The following is a 25,691-nucleotide window of genomic DNA, read 5'->3' as shown; positions in this document are numbered from 1 at the left end:
ACATTCTCCCCTCCCATCCATTACTAAATTAATGCCAAAATAAAATGAAACAAATTTATTATTCAGCTATTAAAACAAAGCAAATAATCCATGATGAGCAAAATTTGCACACTAAGAAGAAAAAAAACTCAATTCCTGATCTTCAAAGACAAAGAAAAATCAAAGGAAACATTGTGACTTTAGTCTGTGGTTTTAAAAATTTGGTCTCAAAATAAACATTTACACTCTAAAAAAAATTAAAAAAATAAAAAAAAGAATTACATAGCACCAATTACCTGTGACTGGCAGTGAAACTGAAAGACTCAAATAAAAGTTGTGGAACACAGAGCGGGACAACTGTCAGCAAATGGGACCAAAAGACTAACGAATACAAGTCTCCTTCACTAAAAAAAACAGTTTGAGACTTTTTTCTTCTTTTCTTCCCACTGGGTACAAATCCCGGTTTTGTGATTTGTGGCATAAAAAAAAAAGAAAGAAAAAGACAAAGAAAAAAAAGTTAAGTTCATCGCAAACCACTGTTTCATTTTTGAGGAAGAAATCTCAACAAAGCTGATATTCCTGAAGCTAAAGCTTGCCTTATCCAGCATGTGTGTTAGAAACTTGCAATGCTTTTCTCATCAACTGTGAAAATACATGTGTTTTGGGACTCACAAAGAACGGTATAATTACAAGCAAGACTTAACCCTTTGAGCCCTGACCACCCCTTTACCGGTGGTGGGGAGGGGTGGCATAATGCCTGGCCACCGGTTGAGCGGTGTGTAAACACTTGTGTCATGTTTTGCTATTGGTTGACTTATATTGAAGAGCCAATCAGAAAAACCGTAATATTCTGACGTCAGCGAACGTAGTACCAACATTGCCACGCCTTTTCACTGTGTTTTGTGCATGTGCTTTGAAAAAAAAAAGATTTCTACCATGAAGCGTGCGGTCTCAACCTGACACGCCTCCTTTGATCAACTGATTCTGCATGCTCAGATTCATTTTTAACATCACTATCTGTAGCAAAATCATCCGATTCGAATTCCACCTCACTATCAGAGTAATCATTGTCATACTCTACTTCTGATAAATCATCAAGCATATCAATTACTTGCTTGTGTACAGTTGTTTTCTCACACGTTTTGTCCCTGATTTCTGCCCTGACGGGCCAGGTTGAGACTCTGCACGCTTCAAGTGTTTACGCACCGCTCAACCGGTGGCTGGGCATGATGTCATTTTTCTCTGCCACCGGTAAAGCGGTGGTCAGGGTTCAAAGGGTTAAGGGTGCAGCACAGTATCATCTGTTTGGTGAGCCTTGTTGTGACAGAAATAACTCCCCTTGGGTGAGCAGCCACAAAAGCAGCGAACGACTGCACTCTACATGTACCAGGACATTGTTTCTGAAGCAGACAAGTCAGCAAATGACACAAAAGGTATATCTGTGAATCAGGCCACAATTTGAAAATTATTCATAAAATAAAAAATACCAACCTTGGAGGAAGAAATACATACACATACACAAACACATGTCTGTGCAACACATACTTATCCCCACACATTTTTTTTTTAATTTAAATTTTGGAGTTTAGAGGCTTTTTCCCTGTTTTTCAAACGCGTCTGTATAATACATGCTTACCCCCCCCCCCCCCCGCCCCCCACATTTTTTTTTTTTTTTTTGAGTTGAGGCTTTTTTCATGCTTTCCATGTTTTTTTTTAACACACACACACATTTTTCAGGAGAGTTTGGGGTACTTTGATTTTGCTGTTTCTTTTGCTTTTGAACCGTGATTTTGTTGTTTGTTTTGTTTTTGTATGTTTTGTATGTTCACATAGACAGGCGTCTAGACCAACATCTACTTCAAATGACAGTTGCTGAAGTGACAGTCAAACAACTCCCATAGTGAAACTGATTCAGTGAAGAAGCAGTTATTAAAAAAAGAGAATCAATCCAATGATTTGCCCTCCTGATAAATGGGACTTAAATAAACAAGTCCAACATGACATTTTTTTTTTATGTTATACTTGCACACAAAGTTTAAAACTTTCTATATAAATCACAGCTTAAATTTCATAGACTTTCCTGTTATGTTTTGAAAAGAACACGGCTAGTTTACACCCAATGGCACTTGAGAAAATTCTCAAAAATGTGACAGGAGAAAATTCAGTTTTCTTCTTCTTGTTGTGTTTTTAGCTCAAGGACTCAACAGCATCCAAAAGAACTGAGATCATATTGCTGTACTGCTTTGGAGGAATGCTCTTGTTGATTTCAGACTTGTTTTGAATTAGATAATTAAACAAACAAACGCAACAATATATAAAAAGACGAACATACAAATACAAAAAAACAATAAAGGGAAAAAAAGGAAAACTAGCCGTGATTTAGACAAGCATCTGGCATTCTCAGTAAAAATTCATAATTGTGAAAGAAATCAATAAATAATGACCAAACCGCACCCCACCCCTCCCAAAAAAAAAGAAGAAACAATGTATTAATGGCTCACATGTGATTCCTACTCAATCATTTTTAACAACAGCAACATATTAGTCATGTTTAAACAAAGTATTTAAAGTGAAAATAAAGTTCATCACAGACACACACATTCATACATATATATACACACGAACACCCAAAACAGGGTTATTACAAAGACTCACTTTGATTTACACGTGAGCCCATAAATAGGAAAACAAAATGAAAGTCTTCAACAGTGTACCTCAGGTCCAGAATCCAGATCAGCCATACATACAATATTATAAATAATTCTTTTTGAAACTTTAAGAATGGAGGGACTTTTGCCATAGGCATGCAACAAAGTGTGCATGTGATCGTATACATTTGAATATAGATTTCTTTAATAAAAAAAATAATAATACCAAAATAAAAACAGCTAAAAGCAAAGCATCTTGCTACTCTTGATAAATACCGGGTATCATGGGATGGCAACAGCGTGTTATATAAACATTTATGTAAGAATATATATAATTATATATATATATATATATATATATATGTACAAACATCTAATCCTTCAGGAGACTATTATCAATCTCCAGGCGCAGTCTTTTTCTCCTGGGAATACTCTGTCATAGCCCATGTCTGTGGCAGATCCAGTGCTGGCTGAGTGCTCCTGTGGTCAAGCCAAGTCAGTCCACTTTCAGTATGTTGCTGTACTGTTCCTGGGGTTTCTTCTTCCATGCTTCTTTGGCCCTCATCCTCTTCAGCTGCCCGTCCCTGTCAAGGCAAAAGATTTAGTTTCAGTTTTCTCAAGAAGGCATCACTGTGTTTGGACAAATATATGCTACACCACATCTGCTAGACAAGCGCCTGACAGCAGCGTTAACCAACGCGTAAGCCTTGAGTGCATGCATATACATCTGTGTACCAATCAGGGTGGATTTCTTCTACAGAATTTTGCCCAGAGACAACACTTATGCTGCCATGGGTTCTTTTTCAGTGCCTTAAATGTGAACTGCACATGGGACGTGGGTTTACTGTCTCATCTGAATGACAAGACGCTCAGTCTGATTTTCTTATCGAACTTGGGAGAAAGGGCGAGAACTGAATTTGAACCATGACCCTCATGAACACTGGACTGGCAGATAGGAAATTTTAGTCAGGGGGGCAAAGGGGAGGTTACCTACTTCTGGGAGGTTATCGGCCGTAGCTACTTTCGTTTTCTCCACACAGGCGGAAAGTAGTTTGCACAGGACAGGAATGTCAGACCCTTGCTGGAGTCTGCACTAGTGGGTCACGGTTAAGTATGTGTAATTAAACTGCATTTTCACCATTCTACTATAGTGCCATCTTCGTCTTTGAGTTAATCCTGTTACACCCTTTAGGCATAGTAAGTGAAGTGGTGGACTAGGGGTAATGTGTCCACCTGGGAAGCTACAGAATCTGAGTGAATCTAGATAACCATTCAGAAGAGACGATAAGCCTGGGTCCTGTGTGTGGTGTGCACTTAACATAAAAGAACCCCTGACAACAAGAGTTGTCCCTGGCAAAATTTTGAAGCAAAATCCAATCTTTGTGTCTGTAAAGCGCTGAGAACTTAGTCTCTGACACAATACAAGTATCGACATCAATCAGTAGAGAATGTCAATCAAAATCCAAACACAAAAAATGAAAGAAAGAAAGAAGTGTAAAGAACATGATCTCAGTTAGACTGATTTCCACAAACTCACCAGTCTAATTCCACCAGTCCACCTCGTCTGGCTATTTCTCTCTTCACTCGGCCAGCAAAGTCTACAGCATCCTCATTCTCCTGCACACAAACATCATCATATGGTGTCACTCACAGTACTCAGACTGGACTGGGGAGTCCTTGTACCATCCATGTCAGCCACACAAAAAAAACAACTAGCAAGGCCATTGCAAAGACGTACTAGCTGCAACTTGTGGTGGTCAGATGTTGTGCAGAATATTTTGTCGAAAGTAAAGATTTGACAAGTTTCCCAATTCTGCCAAACACAAGAAAAACAACAACAAAAAACAACAAAAAACAAACATACATGTTGCAGACTGACACTCAAACAAACCACCCAATGCAGAGCTTGTGGCATTTACAATTTATCAATCTATCTATCTATCTATATATATATATCTATCTATCCATCCATCTACCTATCTATATGTATATATATCTACAGAGAGAGAGAGAGATTATGCATACATTCAAGTATGACAAACCATTAACAATATAAGTATATATTGTGCACACGCACAAAAATACACAAAAATGCACATGCACTCACAAACACATGCAGAGAGAAACACACACACCCACCCACAAGCAAACTGACCATTCTATGCATGGGTGGCATGTACCAGATGTCACACACGAGTGCCCAGCTGGTCATGATGTTGAAGAGATGTCCCACCATGCCTTGCTTACTGCTGTCCCAGAACGCATCCCCAAACCGCATGTCGTACTGGGCACACACGCACCAATACCGTTCATCAAAAGAAATCAAATAATGGAAGAATGAATACAAACTGGAGACTAAGACATGTTAAAACAGAGCGAAAACAAAAATCATGAGAGACAGAGAGAGATAAGGATACTCTTTGTGTGAAAGAGCATGTGCTAGATGTGTGAGCAAGTGTGACCATGCTTGTGAATCAGAATGTGTGTGTATGTGGATTAATGTATGTGTGCATGTGTATTCATGCTTGTATTTGGCAATGCACATATGGGTGTGTGTGTGTGTGCGTGTTGTGAGGAGGGGGAGAGCCTAAGGGAGGTGCAAGCACAAGCCTGCACAAGTGAACTCATGCATGCATGAGTGCAGGCTTAAATATGCAAGCTTGTGTGCGGATGTGCATATGTGCATGTGTGCCTGCGTGCATGAGTGTGTAAATGTGCAGGTGTACATGCTCATGTGTGTGCTTGTGCGCTCGTGTGCGTGTGTGTGTGTGCATATGCGCACATGCATGTGCGCGCGAATGTGTCTATGTGTGTGCATGAATGATATGCTAGTGTGTACATGAGAACACAAAAATGTGTGCATATGTGTGTTGATGCACACACGCAAACAAATGTCTGTGCCAGTGTTTGTGCAAGTACACATCAGAGGAATACTTTTGATGCGAGGAAAGTCCCGTACCTTGATGGCGACAGGATAGATTGTTTTGGACACTTCAAAGCTGCCTTTCTTAAACATCATCACTGAAGTGTTGTTGATACAAGTGCCTGCACAAACACATACAAAAATTAAAAAGATAAAGAAAAAGAGAGTAGGCCGAGCATCTTTATCATTTTCTTGTAAAGAAATCAATCCATTTATTGATATCCATAGTCTAATTATTTCATCCAGTCATTCCACTGACATGAATGAATGTTATGTATCTAAATCACTTTGTAAAATTGATGAGATTAAATCTACAGCAGTACTGGAAACTGCAGCACGAAAAATAATGTGTGTGTGTATGCATGCATGCATGTTTATATGTGTGCGTGTGTATGTGTGTTTATGTTAACTGAATGAGGCTTTTTTGCAGATCCAACTTTCCCTTTTTTCCCTCTCTCTCATATAGCCCAGTCTTTTTATCTTTCTCTCTCATTGCCCTGTTCCCCCTCCCTCTCTCTGTGTCCCTCTCACCTTCAGGAAAGATGAGAATGGGCAGTTTGTCCAGATCGTTCACATGCTCTTTCAATCTGCACAAATGAAACAAACACTGATTATTCAAATGAATTGCTGCAAAACATAGGATTAACAAAGACATCCTCTGACCATCTAAACCAACTACAGTGACTAGGACACACTTCTGTAGAACCTTCCCTGCTTCTCCTCACCCCGTCCCTCTCTCTTCAGTGGTATCATCTTTTTCTGTTCTTAAAAAAAAATTGGAAGTGTAAATTGCTTCATTTGATCAAGCTTGGATATTTCCGTAAGAAAGCCGGCAGTTGCTTCCCACAGAAACCAAGCTGTAAGGAAAATTGTTGATAAAGGACTGAAAACTGTGTATCTCAAATGTTCAATGAGTTTATTCTTGTTATTTCAATACCCCTATGTAATAATGACTTGCAATGAACACGCTTATAACAAGTTTAGGGTAGTCTAACAAGCAAAGTGTGGGAGCTGCAGCCCACAAACACAGAAGAACAATCACACACAAGACAAGAGAGGCAGAGCCTTCAAGACTCACTTGTGATACACTTTTTAAAAAAATCCAAACTTTTTATGTATTGAGTATAATGCATTTACTGTTATATTTATATTTTTTATATTCTCTAAACTTGGCACTTTGATCTGATATTCGACTCAACAAAAGATCTGTCATTATTTTCATTTTTTGTTCAAACAGGAACTTCTTTTGCTAAGCATGAAAGTTTTGTTTATTGCAAACGTTTTGCTGCAGGCAGTAAAACAAGGGAAATTACTCTGCTGGGGGACTTAGTTTGCTTTAAACTGATCTTTCTCATCTTAAACATTACATTTTGAAATTATACTCAATACATAAAAAGCTTGGATGTTTTTTAAAAAGTGCATCATAAGTGAGTCTTGAAGGCCTTGCCTCTCTTGTTTCAAAATGTAATGTTTAAGATGAGAAAGATCAGTTTAAGGCCAGACACGGTAGTGAAATTTTGACCAAATCATGATTTTTTATGATTTTCGTTTTTTCGCATAATTTGCTTCTTCAACATCTAATCTTTATAGTCATTTTCATATTTTGTACTAAATCGGTCGCAAAAGGTGTTATATTTGCAAATGAAAGTTGCTTCCTGATGTTGATTTTGTCTGAATTTTTCAAACATCGTCCAAAAGTGTTGATTTTACACCTTAGCAACGTATACTTTCATTTCCCGAAGACTATCATATCGCATATCAACAGAAACAGCGTCATCTTGTGAATACACAGACCCGGTTCTTTTAGTTGTTGAAACGGACTATAAAACACTGCGAGCGATTTTACACACACACTGTATCGCGCGAACTTTCCCGAGTTTTCCCAAATAAGGGCATAGAGTACTATGACTGTGCAGTTTCATTGATGAGACTGACACCAGTGGAAATTTCAGCCAATCAGATTTCATTCCGCTGGGCTCAGCCAGCCTTCGGGCACGCTCGGCTCCCTCCGTCGAGAAGCCAAAATGGCCGTCCAATAACAACAACATGCTGACATGAAAGTGTTTTTTCTCGTCAATTGGTGATTATTTTGCCAGCTAAGACATCTCCTGGATTCATCATGCCTCGGCATAAGCAAGGAAAGAGACGATTGCACTTGATAGCTGCTGCAAAAGCAAAATGGGCCAAATGTGATGCGGCAGCGACTGAAAGCGTGGCTTCGAAGAAACCAGCACCTTCGACATCAGACTCTGATAAAAGTGCGTCGAGAAGAAAGATCGAAATCATGAACCCTGTCGCATATAATGGTGAGGTGGAAGACCAGAACTGGACTTTGCTACACGTTTTCCAGCTGACCAGACTGATGAGTGACCTGAGTTGCCCAGAGTGCGGAGAAACGGGACTGTCAGTCAGTGTCCGAGAGAGGGAGAAAGCTGGTTTTGCGGCAAAGCTTGCCATGTGCTGCGATGGCTGTGGTTATGAAAAGTGCGAATTCTCATCCCCACGAACTGGATTCAATGACAAAAAGAATACAGGTTTTGAAGTAAACAACAGGATGACCATGCTGAGCCATGAACTGGGAGGCAGCTACGCTGCTCTTCAAACCTTCAGCACTGTCATGGGAACACCAGGCATGCATTTGAAAACTTTCCAGGCCCATGACAAGAAAGTAACAGGTATGTTTGTGAGGTTTTTTTGATGGTTAAAAAAATCTTTTATCTTTAACTGTGCAGTACAAATACACACAAGTGTGCACACATCCCTGCACTGATAACCACTAGTGAAACATTACACTGTCAACCACTGAATCAGTCACTCAGGCAAAGCTTTGCTTGTTCAGTCTTGACTATGATCCATGTGTGTGTGTGTGTGTGTGTGTGTGTGTGTGTGTGTGTGTGGTGTTTGTGTGTGTGTGTGTGTGTGTGTGTGTGTTCATGAATGGGTGAATGCATGTATATCAGTTATGTGTGTAAATTATGCACAGTGTGTGTGTGTGTGTGTGTGTGTGTGTGTGTGTGTGTGTGTGTGTGTGTTTCATTGCAATATTATATATTTATGTATGTGTATATGTGTATGTGTGTGTGATATTTAGACTCATCACTTGAGGAAGGAAAGTAAACTATGTAAATGATATAGTTGTGAGCACAGCACAAATATCTCACAAACATTATGCATTTTTCAGCTGCTGAAATTGAATCAGGGTCAACACTCTTAGAACGCACAGCAGCTACAATCCAGCAGGCGTATGCAGAGACCGATGAAGACCTGCAGGGGGCACTGGATAAAGGTGAAAATCCAGTCATCAATATCAGTGTTTCATATGATGGAACATGGCAAAAGAGAGGATTCACATCACTGTATGGTACGCCACCCTACGACGTCTCAACAACCAAGAGGAGGAGGCCAGGGATCCAGATGCCTACCAAGCAGGAGGACACTAGCTTGTAAGTACCCCCTTCCACTGTGCTCTCCAAAACTGCTCTCATATCAGGAGTATGGGAAAGCCAGACCACTGGAATGTGTCTGCCAATCTGTGTAAACCATTTCACGTTCTTTGTGAATTTGTCATCATGTGAGCCGTGAACTGGATTATTATTGGCCACAAAACACTTCAATTTCAACTTCTTCTCTTACCTGGTGGTTGCTGTGCTGTGGATTGACATGCTGGGTGAGTAAGTTGTACTCTTTTACCACTTGTGCTAAACAACACTCAGCCAGTAAAGTTTCTGTTCTTCTTTCTCCGTTTTCTGGGTTTTCTGTTTTTCGCACTCTATGCACATTTCAAATGGCTAAAACTCCCACAAAAATAAACACAGAGCCTTAAAATTTGGCATGGTGCTTCTTTAAAGTATGGTGCTTAAAAGTACGCATTGCTTTTTTGAAACAAAATGTATAGTTATGTTTTATTTGAATTTTATTTAGAACAATCGGTGCAATATAACTGCGTTGAACAAACAAAATTCTCAAAAATATAAATTTGTCATTACATCAAAAAGCTATCCGTACTTTTATAGATATTAACATTCCTAAACTAGCTCAGAAAACACAATTTGGCTAAGTGCAATTGAAAAAAAGCCTTAGGCTTTTAAAAAAATTTGTTTGGCAGCCATCTTGGACTGTTTCCATGGCAACCGGAGGTCCAAACACCAAAAAAAGAATAGTTTTGAACTTCCCAGTAAATATACTTTCAAAGTGTAATACATTTTAAATTAAGGCAACAAACACCTCTGATATGAATTTTACTGTAGTGTCTGGCCTTAAAGCAAATTAACTCCCCCTACCATTACAGAGTAATTTCCCTTTTTTACTATCTGCACCAAAACGTTTGCAAAATAAATAAAACTTCCATGCTTAGCAAAAGAAGTTCCTGTTTGAACAAAAAATGATAATAATGACTGCTCTAGCTGTTGGGTCAGAATATCAGATCAAAGTGCCAAGTTTAGAGAATACAAAAAATATAAATATAACAGTAAATGCAGTTTGCATATAATTAGGCTTCATTCTTTATTTTTTTGTGCCCATCCCAGAGGTGCAATATTGTTTTAAACAAGATGACTGGAAAGAACTGAATTTTTCCTATTTTTATGCCAAATTTGGTGTCAACTGACAAAGTAGTTGCAGAGAAAATGTCAATGTTAAAGTTTACCACGGACACACAGACACACAGCCACACACACACACACACACACACACACACAGACAACCGAACACCGGGTTAAAACATAGACTCACTTGTTTACACAAGTGAGTCAAAAATGGTGTGTCACGTTGTCTTAAAACCAAGACTGAACAAAACTGAATTTGCCAAAATACATTGTCATTCATCAAGCAATGGTCCTGAAATGACCCAAAGAATTTTTCTTTTCTGAGCCAAAGGCAGACAAAATCAGTAAATTTTTTCTAAACCTGGAAATCCAGTTTAATCTAGAAGACGTGCATCACACCCTATGTACAGCATTTCCTTTTCAAAGCCTGACGGCTCCAGAAACCCCTCCCAATACTTACCTTTGAGCCACCAGGTGTCTGTCCTTGACCTCTGACCTCTCGAAGAAGACATGGGAGGTGGCGCGCATCAACGCTCGCTGTGCCAGCCCCAGCAGACCCCCCTGTAGTTGGCCCACCTGTCAAAACACAGTCACAGGTGTACTGATAAGGAATTGTCATGATTTTTATTTTTTTTAAACACCTTGTTCCCCAGGTACAGAGTTATCTGTTCACACCTGGCTGCTTCCCTTGGACAGAGAACAGATACTAATTTCTGTTCTGCAGTTGGCACATTCCGTTTCACTTTCTCATTCAGTTATATTCTCACTCAGTGCTTTTAGCTTGTCATCTTTAGCCTCCGTTTTATTCTGTCAGTAATTCAAGGGACTAAGCATGTTTTTTGAGTGTTTTTCTTTTTCATGATACTGTGTGCGTTTTGTGAATAAAGTATGGCTTTGGCAGTGCACAAACTTGTTGAAGGGCTGGTCAGAAACTACTGTGCACCAACACTGACAGTGATAGGATACATAATGTTAAAACCTAAAAGTGCTCCTTAAATTTTGCTGGAACAAGCAGATCCTGTTGTTCCCTCAACAGGCCTAATAATGACCAACATGTATTTTTTCAATACAAAACCATAATCTGTTTTAAAACACACACACACACACACAACACAAGTAACTGATATCTGCGGCCATAATGAAGAAGCACATAGTGAAAAACCAGACATCTTGGTTGCAAAAGATGGCACTGATAATCCAAAGTCCTCCTTTAGCAAGAAACATTGTGGTCGATTGAGGTCTGGGAGAAAATGCAAATGCAACAGGAACTTAAAAAACAAAAAACAAAAAAAAACCCATCATTACCATAAAACAATTTACTGTTTTCTTCCATCAGATAAACAAATGGGAAAGAATAATGGCCCATGAATGTGTGTGTGCATGTCAACCTACAAACTAAAGATTCATATGGATTTGTAAAAAAAAAAAAAAAAAAACAGCAAAAAACAACAAAAACCACCAAATTATCCACAAAAACTTTTATGGCCAATACCATAAAAGTAAGTATGTTTCAACATGACAGAACACATGCTAATGGAAACGAAGTCTGAAACAAAGAGAAACCAACTGTCCACAATCATCTATTTATTTTTTTCTGTTTCGACTGTCTTTTTCTTTTTTTTCTTTCTTTTTTTTTCTTCTTTTTTTTGTTGTTGTTGTCTTTTTGTCTTTTTTGTCTTTTTTTTTTGTGATGGACAGATCATTGCTGAACATTCAGATTTCTGTCTAAATGTCTTGTTTACTGTTCACTGTTCAAGGCCATGAAATTCACTCACCAGCGCATAGGCATTATCGCAGGACAGCATGAACACATCAACAGGGGACGTATGGTTGGCCACACAAATTCCATTCTTCACTCGATTCTCCCTGAAAATGTCATCACTTTTTTTTACACTACTGTTCAACGGATCCAAACAAAAGAAGAGGGAAAGGAGGGTAAAGGTGGGGTGATAGGAAAGCCATGGAGGTAGGGGGAGGGAAAGGAAAGGAAGAAGGTGGGAGGAAGGGAAAGGGGTGGGAGTTGTTTTGACTCTCCTGTATGTTCACCAAGCTCATGTTAAGTTTCGATCACAAGGACTATAAACATTCACACTGAGAATCTCAATACGTACCACTTGATCTCTTGCACACTTACCTTCATTTCCATGCAATGTTACCTTTTGTTTTTGAAGTTGTTAATTGTTAATTATTCTTTTTAAAATGGGAGATTTCAATGAATTTAAAGGTTTCAAATTTACCAACAGCTGCAATACTTTTTATTTTTAAAATATAGTTTCTAATGTTAACAATAACAAGTTAGTTTCTATCGAAAATAACGTGTTACCAGCAAAACTGCATACTTTTCCATGTTGAAATTTTTGACACATGAAACAGTCAGTTAGAAAAAGCAAGCAAGTCACACTGACAAAGGAGACAAACAAAACAAGAAAGAGACTGACAAACAGAGAGCTGAATAAACCAGCACTCACTCATCATGGAAATTGATGACTGTCGAAAGGGACCGGGAAATCATGCGGAATGTCATCAAACTGGTGTTTCTGTACAAGCGCTTCTTGAATCTGAAAAAAACAACAAAAAACAATACAAAAAAAACAAAAAAAAACAAAAAACAACCAATTAAACCACAAAATGAAAATAACAAATCACTAGTCTTCTGACAAGTATGGACCCAGCCGATACTGCTTGTGGCCTAGGTCGTGTCATATTCAAACAAAATTAATTATTGGTTGTTTATAATGACGCAGGTTAAATCACAGACTGATTCTTTTGAGTTTGACACAAAAGTGACAGATGAATCAAACCGCTGAACCAGTCTGTGTGTAGCATGGGGAGCATGGTCAAGGGAGTGTGTGACGGATGGGGAAAAGGCAAACTCAACCATAGATTTAAAGTGTTTGGAGCTCGACCAGGACACCAGGACAAGAAAAGCATGCGAGAGGAAAGGAATGGTATGGAATGAAGAGGAGGAGGAAATCAGGGAAAAGGGACATTGATTATACCACACAGTTGGTACCAAAATGTGTGTAGTCTTGATAGTTTTGATTCTTATTTTTGTTCAGTAGCGAACACCTTGGACTGGTGGGTTTTCTTTGTTTGCGTACTTGTTTGCGTTGCTATTTTGTCTTTTGTTGAAACATTCACAGCTCCTTTTTGTGCAGTCAAGGAATGCAAAACTGCATTGACTACACTAAAATCTGTACATCTCATAATTTCGGAAATGCTTTAATAGAAAGCTGGGTCAATTTCCTTTCAGGAAAATATGTGGTTTGCAGACTTTAGACAAAAATGTAGCCTGTATAATTTTTTGTTGATTTATACCTATTTTCACTGAAAATTCCCTGGCAGAGTCCCTGGAGCAGGAGTTGTATTTCCCTGGCAGTGAATGTGTTTAACTGTGTAAATCTCCAAAACAAACACACACTCACACACACACACTCATCAAAGTACCCCCTCACTCTCACTCTCTTCTCTCTCCCTGATTTATGCTCCCCAAGTGTCACTTACGAGCCAGAAGGGAGGTATCCAATGAAAGCAGTGGATAGGATGAGCCACGTGATAGCGATGACTGCCAAACAAAACCTGTCAAAATCAAAAGAACAGATTACAGACTTACTGAGCATAGTGGGGAATCCAGACAACTTTATAACCATAATTATGTTGCTTGTTTTCTTCAAAACATTCCATCACAGATCAAAACTGAACTATTTATTTTCTCAAAATATTATATAAAAACTGAAAATAAACACATCCATATTAAAAAAAAAATAATTAAAAAAAAGACAGAAAGAAAAAAAGCAGTAGCAGTTCATTCTGTCATCAACCTCTATTACTTTCATGCACAAGGTTACCGATGAAATCTAATATTTCCAAAATCATTTATCAGTTCCAGAAATTATCATTAAAAAGGTGACATCCATGCAACTGGCACTTAATATTCATATGAAGAGAAAAAATAATTTGTTTGCTGTTCTTTTAGTGTTTTAAGAATCATAATTAACCAAAGTATGTCAAATGAAAAGGTGTGTTTGATATCCATCTTTTGAAGTGCAGAATGCATTAATAGTATACTTTTTGTGGAAAAGAGAGGAAGGTGTGTGTGTGTGTGTGTGTGTGTGTGTGTGTGTGTGTGTGTACAAGTATGTTTGCATGCAAATGTATGTATTCATGTCTATTTGAGTAAGTATGAACATGTCATGTCCATGCCAAATTGTAAATGTAAGTGTGCACGTGTCTATCATCTAATGATCTATGCATAAATGAATCATGAATCTGTATACATGTATCATATGTCTGTGTGGACATGTGCATGTGCATGTGCATGTGTGTGTGTGTGTGTGTGTGTGTGTGTGTGTGTGTGTGTGCCCATTAGTGTGTGTGTGTGTTGGCCCAATGGTGTGTGTGTGTGTGCCCATCAGTGTGTGAGTGTGTGTACATGAGTGTGCTTTATCAGGTTGCGTTATTCACCACTGCTGTGTTACCCTGCCAAGTATTTTCCAACAGCACACAAACAAAACACCAAACCATCGCCTACCTGAAAGGAAAGAGAATGAAGTAGCGAACCACAAAGCCAATACACCACAGCACGGTTAGGCGCGCACTGCAAACACACAAAACCCAAAACCATCCAGTACCTCCCTGGTCTGTCTTTTCTCTCCCACCGACCACTAACACTGTCTGCATTTTTCTTCACACTGACCATTATTGTTATTTACTGTCCAGCTGGCCACACAAGAATCCTGTATCAATTCCGTTCATTAGTAAGTGTTAGTTCTTCATGTATGCACTGTGATAATATTCCTCACACTCACATATCATGTACACATTGTGCTGATATTCATCACACTTAGAGGTCACCATAAAAAAAACTTGGTGTGAACACACTCAGAAATGTTAACTAAACGTCACAATTATCATTTTGTTAAATAACCATTGTTTTTTTAATGGAAAAACATACACATTCATTAAAGAGGTGGTCCCATGGATAATGTGCCTGATTAGTAAATGGAAAGATTCAGATCAAAGCTTTAAGTCAATCTGAATCATTTGAGTGATTCAAATGTCTGTGAATGTCACATAGCTAACAAAGAGAAATGAGATTTAAGGTGGGGGAAGGGGGCGGAGGGGGAGGGGGGTTGGGGGGGGGGGGGTGAAGTGAGATTGATGCTTCAGTTGTGGTCTGGGAGTTAGTCTCAAGGGTAAGAAATTGAACAAAGATCCCATGTGCATCTGACACCCAGCATATGTACAATAAAAATGGTGACAAGAGATCTAAACCTGACAACAGGATTTTTTTTTTTTTAATCTGAAGAAGTTATTGAATGCATCCAAGAAGACAGAAAAAAAACCCACTGTTAAGTGAAGCCAGACTATAAAGAAGTAAGGAATAAGAAAGTTATATCATTGCTTTGCTTGTTGTTACTGTTGTTGTTGCTGTTTTCCCCATACTGTCATTGTGTCGTGAAAGAAAAAGTTGGAGATATCCTCTTTTTCACTTATTTTTTTTAATTCATAATATCATTACTATTATCATTATCATGTTTTTGATTGTGTTGATTATGATTATGATCACTTTATTATTATGAATAAGATGATAATTTATATAATCACTGTCATTGTTACATTATCACCATCAACCCTGGGATTTATCAATTAGTACCACTATATCTCTTCATGTTTCTTCAAGCGCGTTGGGTTTCGCTGCATGTCTTTTGTCATTTTCTCATGTCAGTGACTTCAAGCGCGTTGGGTTATGCTGCTGGTCAGGCATCTGCTTGGCAGATGTGGTGTACCGTATATGGATTTGACCGAACGCAGTGACACCTCCTTGAGCTACTGATACTGATACTGATACTTCATGTTTGTTTCACTTTGCTTTATATAAGTTGTCTTATTGAAATATAACTGTCTCAGACAGGGAACAAAACAAACAAAAAAAATGCATGGCAACAAGCCAGCTGTTCACATACAACAAAAAAAGAAAGTTATATGATTATAAAGGTTAGGGACCACATGAATAAATAAACACACCGACACACACAAAACACACACATACCCCACACACACTTACACATACACACACTGAATACATTAAAGCACCCTGGCACACACACATAAACAGACACACACACAGAAGTTTCTCCAAACAAGCTTGCATACCTTGCAAACTGATATCCCATGTTAGTTCTTGTAAGCAGGTTCCATGACGTTAGTTCTGAAATGCCACAAAATCAATGAAACATCTTTACTTAAAATATTGAAACTGTATGTAACCAACTATTGAGTTTCTGCACTGACAAATTAAATTAAACAGTCACACCTTTTCAGTCACTTCCATGCACAACATATTAATTTCATTATAAAAAAAAATACACACAAAGAAAAAAGACTCACATTTAAAAAATACATATGTGTCAACCTCTGGGCCTTTCTCAGCAACAAGATGGCTGCTTACAAAATAAAATGATATCATCATACCATAACACTCAACAGACATATAAAAAGGGTTAAGTTGGCAAATGCAGATGTAAAAGTTGAATAATCAATCAATCATTCATTTGTCCAACAAACTCCTCCCAAACAGCAGAGCTGAATATGCAAAAACCAATCAACCACTCACTCCCAGACAGCTGAGATAATAAACCAGTTATCTACTCAATATCAGATAGCTAAGTCTAAAAAGCAACCAACATCTACTAATTCCTAAATAGCTGAGTTTAATAAGCAACCAGTAAACAAAATATGAAGCCAACTAACAAATCAATTGTGAAAAGAAAAAAATATATCCACCCACCCATCACCACAGTCAGTATAACCTTGTATCCATCCACCCATCCATACAAAGAATATGCAAGCTCAACCATAAAACTCACTAACAGACTTACCCCCAGTTTTAAATCTCTGGGTGACATCATCCTCAATGATTGCCTGCAAAAGATGTCACAGTGTAGTATTGGCCTATACAAGACAAAGACAAGACAAGACAAGGCATATTCATTCATCCATTTGAAATTTAACTGTGCATCCACAGGCTCATCTGTCATCCTACACAACATTTCAGCCCACTGTCGAGTCCAGTGCACACAGAACATGACAAAGCTTGGACCGAAAGACCAAGAAGCAACATATGAAAAGCTAAATAAACATAACACAGTGAATTCATTTACCACACACACACACACACCCATGCCCCCTACCCCTCCAAACACTTGCACACACACACACACACACACACACACACACACACATACACTTCATAAAATAACATGTTTCAAGAAACATAATTTCAGAATAAGAAATGTTTCAACAAAATCATTATGAACAGTTAAATGGCAGGTTTAGTGCTAAAGAAAAAAAAAGGGGGCCTTGCAATATCATTGAACATGCAGTCTGAGATATGTTCTATGACCTGAAGCATGAGGGCCGTGGACAGGCATGGGGTGTGGAGGCATATATGCTGCATTATCCTCATTTCATTTCATGATCTTTACAAGTACGTATGGATTTGTTTGTCATATTGATTTGTTTACGCTATTCATTCATGTACATTTAATGCATAATCCTCATTCTTTTCTGTCCATCTCATTATGAGATCTACTTCATAAATATGGATTTGTGTATACTGATTTGTGTAATACTAGACATTCATTTGCTTGTTGCTTTCATTTAAGATACTGCATACTTACTTTTTGTTCTGCATACGCTTACTTCTTCCTTCATGCTCTGTGTGTGTGTGTGTGTGTGTGTGTGTGTGTGCACGCGCGCCCGTGCGTGCGTGCACATGCGTGCATGCATGTGTGTCATACATGTGTGTGTTGCATGTGCATGTGCATGTATATGTGCGTGAGTGTGTAAAGGCATGCACTACATATATCCCACATACATGTATACTTACCTCCATACCACATTTTGTGAAGTAGCAGATGTCTGACAGTTCAAACTGTTTCTTGAATGGCTCCCAGTCTGGTTTGGTGAGTCCCTGTGTCACCGTCAAGTAGAAATCTCTTTTGATGACCCCACCTGTATACAAAAACAATAATTTTGTTGTTGTTCTTGTTCTTGTTTTCTTTTTGTTCCTTTTTTCATCTTGTTTAACCATAACAAAGGCAATATTCAACCTTTAGATAGATATCTGTTTCCATCGTCAGCCTGAATATTCTCTCTACTTCATTTTTTACTGGTAGATTCATAACTTTTTTCTTCAAAGCAAAAAAAAAAAAAAAAAAAAAAAAAAAGTTACATCACAAAAATACACAAACATTTTGTGTATGCATGTGTATGAAAGTCACTAAGTGTGTGTGTAAATATATATAGGCATGTGTGTTTTCATGCATATGTGTCAACATGCAGATTCACATGGATTATTTTAATAAAAATCTATACACACACTGTGGATGTTCAAAACTTTTATCTCTGTCTCTCTCTCTCTCTCATCATTTTTGTGTGTACGTCTGTCTGTCTGTCTGTCTCTGTAAAGCTCTTTCCTTCTTTCTCTATCTCATTCCCTCTACCCATCTCTCTCTCTCTCTCTCTCTCTCTCTCTAGCCTCCTGTGCTGGACAACACAAGCTTACGGTTGCCACTCCCGTTTCCATCCTGTTCACCATCAGCTTCCTTCTCTTCTTCATCGCTGTCCTGTTCCTCTTCATATGTAGGGGTTTGATCGGAAAGCTTGGTGCGCACGAACTGGAACACAGACGTCATTAATGACCTTCAGAAAGTGTTGGCTGATTTAAACTGACATCTAGCAGTAGCATGCAACTCCAAACAACAAACATTTTTTCTTGTAAAAATACCTTTCTTTCTGCTTTCAATATATGCTTTTCATAAGAGCTGGAACAATCATTTCCACCAGAGTCTCTCGCTCTCTCTCTCTCTCTCTCTCTCTCTCTTTCATGGGGAAGATTTTGCAAATGTTTGAAGCCATGCCTTCCGTCCTCTTATCCTCAGGCTGCAAGACTAATGATACAAAAGGGAGGTTAGTTGATACAGATTAGAATTATCTGAAGTCCCTTCTAAATCTGATGGGCTGTTCAGGTCCGAGAATAAGAAAGCTGCACATCTGCAGATTACGAGTTTATACCTGCTGAAGAGCCTTATCAGAATAACCCTACATGTGTTAGTGTGGAGTGGAATGTGTTTAGCACACTGAAACTACACAGTGAAAGAGTGAGAGAGAGAGAGAGACAGAAAGACAGAGACAGAGAGACAATGAGACAGAGAAACAGAGAGAGTGAGAGAGACTGACAGACAGACAGAATGACAGACAGAGACAGCTAGAGACAGACGCTGAGACAGACAGACATATATTGAGACAGAGAAAGATAGAGATTGAAAAACATTACGGATGTTTTTTTTATTTGTTTTGTTGCATTTAATTTCTTGTCGTTGCTTTTCAAATAAAATTGAGCAGAATGTATGACATAGATAAAAAAAAAAGTGCAAAACTCTGACCAAAGGTGTGGATTCTGTATTAACAACTGACACACTGCATCCTTTTTTTTTCTTCTTTTTTTTTATAGGTAAATAGCATTGTGTACAACTGCCAACTGCCACAGGTTAACAATATATATATATATATATATATATATATATATATATATATATATGTATATAATGTGTGTGTGTGTGTGTGTGTGTGTGTGTGTGTGTGTGTGTGTGTGTGTGTGTGTGTGTGTGTCTGTGTGTGTGTGTGTTTCTTATTTAGATGTTTTTGCTAAAGCAAGAGACGCATACATGAGTGATACATATAACGCATATTCATATATATAACGCACATTATGTGAATATGTTTATCATACAATATTGGACAAGCTGTTTAATCCTGAAGAAAATTAACAATAATATGCTACACAATTAAATACAGACTCAATACCTTTGATTACCTTTGTTTTTTCCCTCATAACATTTAAGAATACAGCTGAAAATTACTCTGCCACACTTTCTTCTGATTCTTTATAGTTCTTTTAAAAGTGTGTTGGATATTTTTTTTTTTTTTTTGAAATGGAAAAAGTAAAGCAAAGATAAATATAACTATCACGTGAAACTTCTCTGTTTTGCTATGCTACTGGTGTGAAAAATAATCAATAGCAGAATCAGGCCAGGGACAACCCTTCCACAACATTGGCGTGCACTTAGCAGCACAAAGCACCACCCTACTGACACAGATTTCCTAAGTAAATACCCCCATCTATGTGGCTATGTTTTAATAAAAATGATAAGGTCTATGTGGGTCAGCATGTCAGATGAATGTTCAAAACACACATACACCACATTGTGTGGAAACTATCAAAAACTTGTGGCATGGGTATCTGTCATTACAAAACAAAAGACTAAGAGTGTGTACCAATAACTGAATAAGTATTCATGCATTCAAGCCCTACTAATGGCTACTATCACCTTTCTTCCCTAAATTTATATCCATGCCATTGATAAACACCTACGCTTGCACATACAAAGATCACATTCAATGTTTGTTATCCGTTTGAGGGCTCTTGAACTTTGTGAGACCTCAGTTTTGCAAGATTAGGAAAAAGAAAAAAATCTGCCTTGGAGTTGGATGCACAGAAAACTTGTTGACATAGACATACATGTCTGAGTGCACCATTAAAAATGCATTTGCAATGGTTAAAATAAAACCCACCTATGTAGAAAGAATGTCATCCATGATATGACTAGGCTCAAGAAAACAGGAATACTATCTCTTTAGATGAGACTAAGACTAAGAGGCTGGCCCTCAATAAAGAACTGTGGCAAGAAAAGACATGATTGAAGTTTAAATCATGTGCGTGTGTGTGTGTGTGTGTGTGTGTGTTTATAACTCATGTATGAAAAAGAAATGTGAGTTCTTAGTTATTGTGCAATTGCCCTCAGTGGAAGAATTCATAAAATATTTTGAAGTGAACTGAGTTAAAGCTGAAAAACTAAACCTGAAGCTGCTCCTCTGTGTGCATGTGTATCACTGTGTGTGTGTGTGTGTGTGTGTGTGTGTGTGTGTGTGTGTGTATCCACCTCTGTGTGTGTGTGTGTGTGTGTTCACGTGAGCATGCTTCATTGCTGCAATGCTTGCATTTGTGTGCATATCAGTTCATACATGCCTGTCTGTGTACACACATTTTACAACATCCTGTTTTTTTCACAGTGCTCAGAACTGCATATGTCATTGTCATCAGCTGTGCAAAGTCTGCCACAGATAAAACATCACAAAAAGTGCTAGGCTACTCAAATACTACAGGAGAGAACGCAGATAATTTATTTATATTGAAATGTGTGATGGTTATAATATAAAAGCATGGATTGGACTTATACAGACAATATTTTTAGAGGCATTGATGATTAACTGAACTAAAATCAGACAGCTAGGGTATACACCATTCATGACCACCATGTTACATGCCAAACTATGTATTATAATTAACATATGCTACAAAAAGTACAAATGGCCTTGTACGTGTCTCTTAAAATTGCATGTCCACAGATGGTCAAAAGCTTGCATGTATGACATATTATCACAAATTTACACTTATAAGCTGACACAGATGCCTACAAAATGGTCAGATCAGAGGCAGTTAAACTTTATACGTCCATGCAAGCAAATTAAAAAAAACTGTGCACCAGAGATAGAAACATCATCAACAATCAAGTTTATACATCATCACATGATACATTTGTCACATTTTTGTGTACACGGTTTAAACAGTGTCAAAAAACAACAAAATATATTTAAAATATACAATTACAAACACAGATTGTGTGTATATTTCATACACTGTTTACACAATTACAGTGCAACCCGCAAAATTGTCAGGCAGTAAGGTTTAATTACATGCAATTGCCACCATTTTACATGTAATATGAATCGATGAAATCGTTGGTGGCTGTAAACAATCACCATGATAAACTATTAGTATTCATTAAAAAAAAAAAAAAAAAATTACACACAAAAAAAACATGAAGCTGGCTTCACTGTAACATACACAATCTCTCTCTGTGTCTTTACTCTCTCACATGTGTGCACATGAGTGCTTCTGAGAGACAGGAGTAGAGGGGGACAAGACAAGACAAAATTCTTTATTTTTGAGAATGACAGATATACACTGGTGTGTTGTGTCCCTGCCCTGAATAGGGTCTACACTACACAATACTAAATAAAGTAATATGTAAGGTGATATATATATATATATATATATATATATATATATATATATATACTGGGAAAAAAGAACAACACACACACACACACACACACACACACACACACACACACACACATACAGAGCAGCACAAGCATGGTGTTAATAAAATACATAGGTAAAAAAAAAAAAAAAAAGAACACAAAACACACACACACACACACACACACACACGTATATTACAAACTAATGTACTGTATATCAGTGTAATTTATTATTTAGTATCAGGTATCAACTACCTAGATCCCCTGGGAAAGAGTGACCATATGTTGATTTTTCAGATCCACATTTCATTGGTGAAGGAAAAAGCACAAAAAAGTATAAATTTGATTTTAAAAAAGGGAAATTATAATGGAATGAGAGAAATGATAAATAAAGTGGACTGGGCATCAATGGATTGGGATAGAAAAGACATGAACCTGTGTTGGAATGACTTAAAGACTATACTTCACAAAACTATGAATACACATATAATGATATATATGATATATAATGTCAAATAGACAGGAGAATAAAAATCAAACCCTCATGGATGAACAATAAAATAATGAGAATCATCAGAAAGAAATATATATTGTATAAGCGTTTCTTAAGAACTAAGTCAGGTCACTCCTATCTATGCTACATCAAATAAAGGAATAAATGCTGCAAAATCATTAAGAAAGCTAAAAAAAAAAAAGATTATGAAAGAAATTTAGCCAAAAAATGTAAGCAAAGTCCTCAAATATTTGGAAATATGTGCAAGAAAAAACAAAACTTAGTACAGGAATAGGGGTACTGAAAAAAGAAGATGAAAGCTTAGCAGAAAATGATCTAGAAAAAGCAGAAACACTTAATAAATTCTTTGCAAGTGTGTATAGACCTTGACAAATTTACCCGACCTTGGAGAAAGCTCTAGGTCGTGAAACGTTAATATTTGTGACTTAAGAGTCACTCCATCAGCAGTAGAAAAGAATTTGTATGCCTTAGACCCCTACAAAGCACACAGACCAGACAAAATAGCTTCAAGAATATTAAAAGAATTGAGCAGAGACTGAGAGAGTTAGCTCTTCCTTGACTTTGAGTATCAACTATGATTTATAATAAATCACTTGAATCTGCTTGCCTACCAAAAGATTGGAAAATGGCTGAGGTAACAGCTATATATAAAAAAAAAAAGGGTCAAAACATGAACCAGGCAAGCACAGACCAGTGAGCTTGACTTGTATGTAAGATCTTGGAGTCTTTTATCAGGGATGCTGTAGTATCACACATGGCAATAATCTGTATGCAGACTGTCAACATGGTTTTAGACAGAGAATATCATGTACAACACAGCTCCTAGAAGTAACTGAAGATCTCACAAAAATAATAGATATGGGTAAACCTGTAGACATAATTTATTTAGACTTTAGAAAAGCATTTGACTCTGTACCACATCAAAGACTTTTATTAAAATTAGCTTCATATGGTATTACTGGAAGCATACTGAACTGGACAAAAAAACTTCTTGTCAGAAAGAACACAGGTTGTTAGAATCGGCAAAAAAATGTCAACAAATGAAAATGTTGGTAGTGGTAAACCACATGGTAGCACACTTGGCGCAGTGCTTTTTACAATATACATAAATAACCTCCCTGAAAGAAAAGAAAGCAAATGCAAAATATTTGCAGATGATACTAAACTTTATGGGAATGCACAAAATAATACTACACTGCAAAAGGACTTATATATAAGTTACAGGACTGGACTGATAGATGGAATCTATATTTTAACATATCAAAGTGTAAAGTAATGAATGCATATAGGGAAAAAAATACAGAAAACAAATGCCACATAGAAGACACCACACAAGACACTGAGAAATGTCAAAGTAAGAAATACCTTGGCATAATTTTGGATAATAAACTATCATTTGACATACATACACAGAATATAATAAATAAAGTCAACCAGATGATATTGATAGGAATAATTAAGAGAACATTTACCTATTTTAGTATTTAGATAAAAATATATTTCTTAAACTGTATAAAGCATTGGTTGGATCACAAGTGGAATATGGTAATATTGTGTGGCACCCACACCTCATGAGACAATCTATAGCTATAGAAGGGTACAAAGAAGAGCAACTAAGTTATTAAAAGTATGCAAATCTATGAGCTATCAACAGAGACTTATATACTTAAATCTGCATTCATTAAAGGGTAGAAGGCTAAGATGTGATTTAATAGAAACATACAAAATGTTAAATTGCTATAATGAAGTCAATGTGAATAATATTTTTAGAATGTCAGATTATGAGAGTACTAGAAATTCAATGATGAAATTTTGTAATGAGCACGGAAATACTAACCAAAGACAAATTCATTAGCTAATAGAATTGAACAAATATGGAATGCACTACCTATCAAAACTAAACTTGCACAAAATATCATTGTGTTAAAAAATCTCCTTGATATGAACATCAATTCAAAAGAAAATTTTATTGAGTTTGACGAGTGATTTACAGTACTTGTAAAAGAAAACATATGTGTATCCCACAAATAAAAGGAGACCGATATTGAAGGGGACATAAAAAATCCAAAAAAAATAAAAAGGCCGTGAGGCCATGGAGATATTATGGTGAGGCCTAGGCAGTCAAATGCCAGTCCCTACACTACTACTACTACTACATTATTATCAAATACGATGCTACTGCATGAGCACACTTGTGGAGATGCATATGGCAATAATGGGAGATAATGCCCTTCACTTGGGGGAGGGGGGAGGGGGAGAGAGAGAGGGAGAGAGAAACAGACATACAGAGACAGAGAGAGACTGAGAGCCAAAGACACGAAGACTGACAGATGCGCGCCCCAAAACTGTTCTCTAAGCTTTCAACTGATCGAAGTCATCAAAGATATTAGTTATTATCACACGTTATGAATTTCATTACTTTAACGGTAACCTCACTAAAGTTACTCTAACATATATCTTTCATTGCTCAAGATCAATCATGTTCTTCTATCCATGACTGGTGAGAACCCTAAAATTTATTATTGTGCACGTGTGTCTGCAACACTGCCCCTCTCACCTCAAAAATCTTCAACAGAAGGGCCACATAAAGACGTCGTATCCCAAGCGATTTTCCCATGGATGCCAACACAACTGTGAGAATAAGCACACAAATAACTGGGAAAAACATTATAGAAAGCAAAGCAATGATGAGTTGCTCAGCTAAAGGCCCCATCGTTGCTGTTGCTACGTCGAAAGTATCACAGAGACTGGGATGTCTCAGATGGGGTAAAGATCAAGGTGAAGGTTACAACGCACAATCCTCTCTAACCCTCACCAGCTAAAAAAATTAAAAAATAAAAAAGAGAGAAAGATTCCTATGGTGTTTCTTTTTGGTTTAACTGTAAACAGCTACTATTTTGCCAATGAATATT

The 25,691-nt window shown here is 37.4% G+C and overlaps 2 protein-coding genes across 2 annotated transcripts; one reads left to right on the top strand and one right to left on the bottom strand.

The window, feature by feature from the left end:
- Positions 1 to 40: 40 nt before the first annotated feature.
- Positions 41 to 25,552, bottom strand: LOC143293612 (glycerol-3-phosphate acyltransferase 3-like). The gene is made up of 15 exons (XM_076604694.1): positions 25,337 to 25,552; positions 18,664 to 18,775; positions 17,986 to 18,110; positions 16,976 to 17,018; positions 16,251 to 16,305; positions 14,626 to 14,691; positions 13,599 to 13,673; positions 12,563 to 12,652; positions 11,870 to 11,960; positions 10,555 to 10,670; positions 6,082 to 6,137; positions 5,587 to 5,672; positions 4,783 to 4,911; positions 4,165 to 4,244; positions 41 to 3,211 (listed from the first exon to the last, which is right to left on the bottom strand). The coding sequence occupies exons 1-15, from the start codon at positions 25,490 to 25,492 to the stop codon at positions 3,124 to 3,126; spliced, it is 1,368 nt and encodes a 455-aa protein (XP_076460809.1). The 5' UTR covers positions 25,493 to 25,552; the 3' UTR covers positions 41 to 3,123.
- LOC143294269 (uncharacterized) lies at positions 7,319 to 9,796 on the top strand. Its single transcript, XM_076605705.1, has 2 exons — positions 7,319 to 8,225; positions 8,732 to 9,796. Exons 1-2 carry the CDS (start codon positions 7,670 to 7,672, stop codon positions 8,995 to 8,997), a joined length of 822 nt encoding a protein of 273 aa, XP_076461820.1. The 5' UTR covers positions 7,319 to 7,669; the 3' UTR covers positions 8,998 to 9,796.
- Positions 25,553 to 25,691: the final 139 nt, after the last annotated feature.

The sequence above is a fragment of the Babylonia areolata genome, chromosome 19 (assembly GCF_041734735.1).
Source record: "Babylonia areolata isolate BAREFJ2019XMU chromosome 19, ASM4173473v1, whole genome shotgun sequence".
NCBI classification, from domain to species: Eukaryota; Metazoa; Mollusca; class Gastropoda; order Neogastropoda; family Buccinidae; genus Babylonia; species Babylonia areolata.
Note: the sequence above shows the minus strand (reverse complement) of the source record. Positions and strands in the feature narration are given on the sequence as shown.

Excerpts from the sequence above, each read along its gene's own strand:
- LOC143294269 (XM_076605705.1), top strand. The coding sequence starts at position 7,670 with ATGCCTCGGCATAAGCAAGGAAAGAGACGATTGCACTTGATAGCTGCT. Across the intron at positions 8,226-8,731 it reads CCATGACAAGAAAGTAACAG|CTGCTGAAATTGAATCAGGG; the intron begins GTATGTTTGTGA and ends TGCATTTTTCAG.
- LOC143293612 (XM_076604694.1), bottom strand. The coding sequence starts at position 25,492 with ATGGGGCCTTTAGCTGAGCAACTCATCATTGCTTTGCTTTCTATAATG. Across the intron at positions 18,776-25,336 it reads TTCTGTTGAAGATTTTTGAG|TTCGTGCGCACCAAGCTTTC; the intron begins GTGAGAGGGGCA and ends TCTGTGTTCCAG. Across the intron at positions 12,653-13,598 it reads GGATACCTCCCTTCTGGCTC|ATTCAAGAAGCGCTTGTACA; the intron begins GTAAGTGACACT and ends TGTTTTTTTCAG.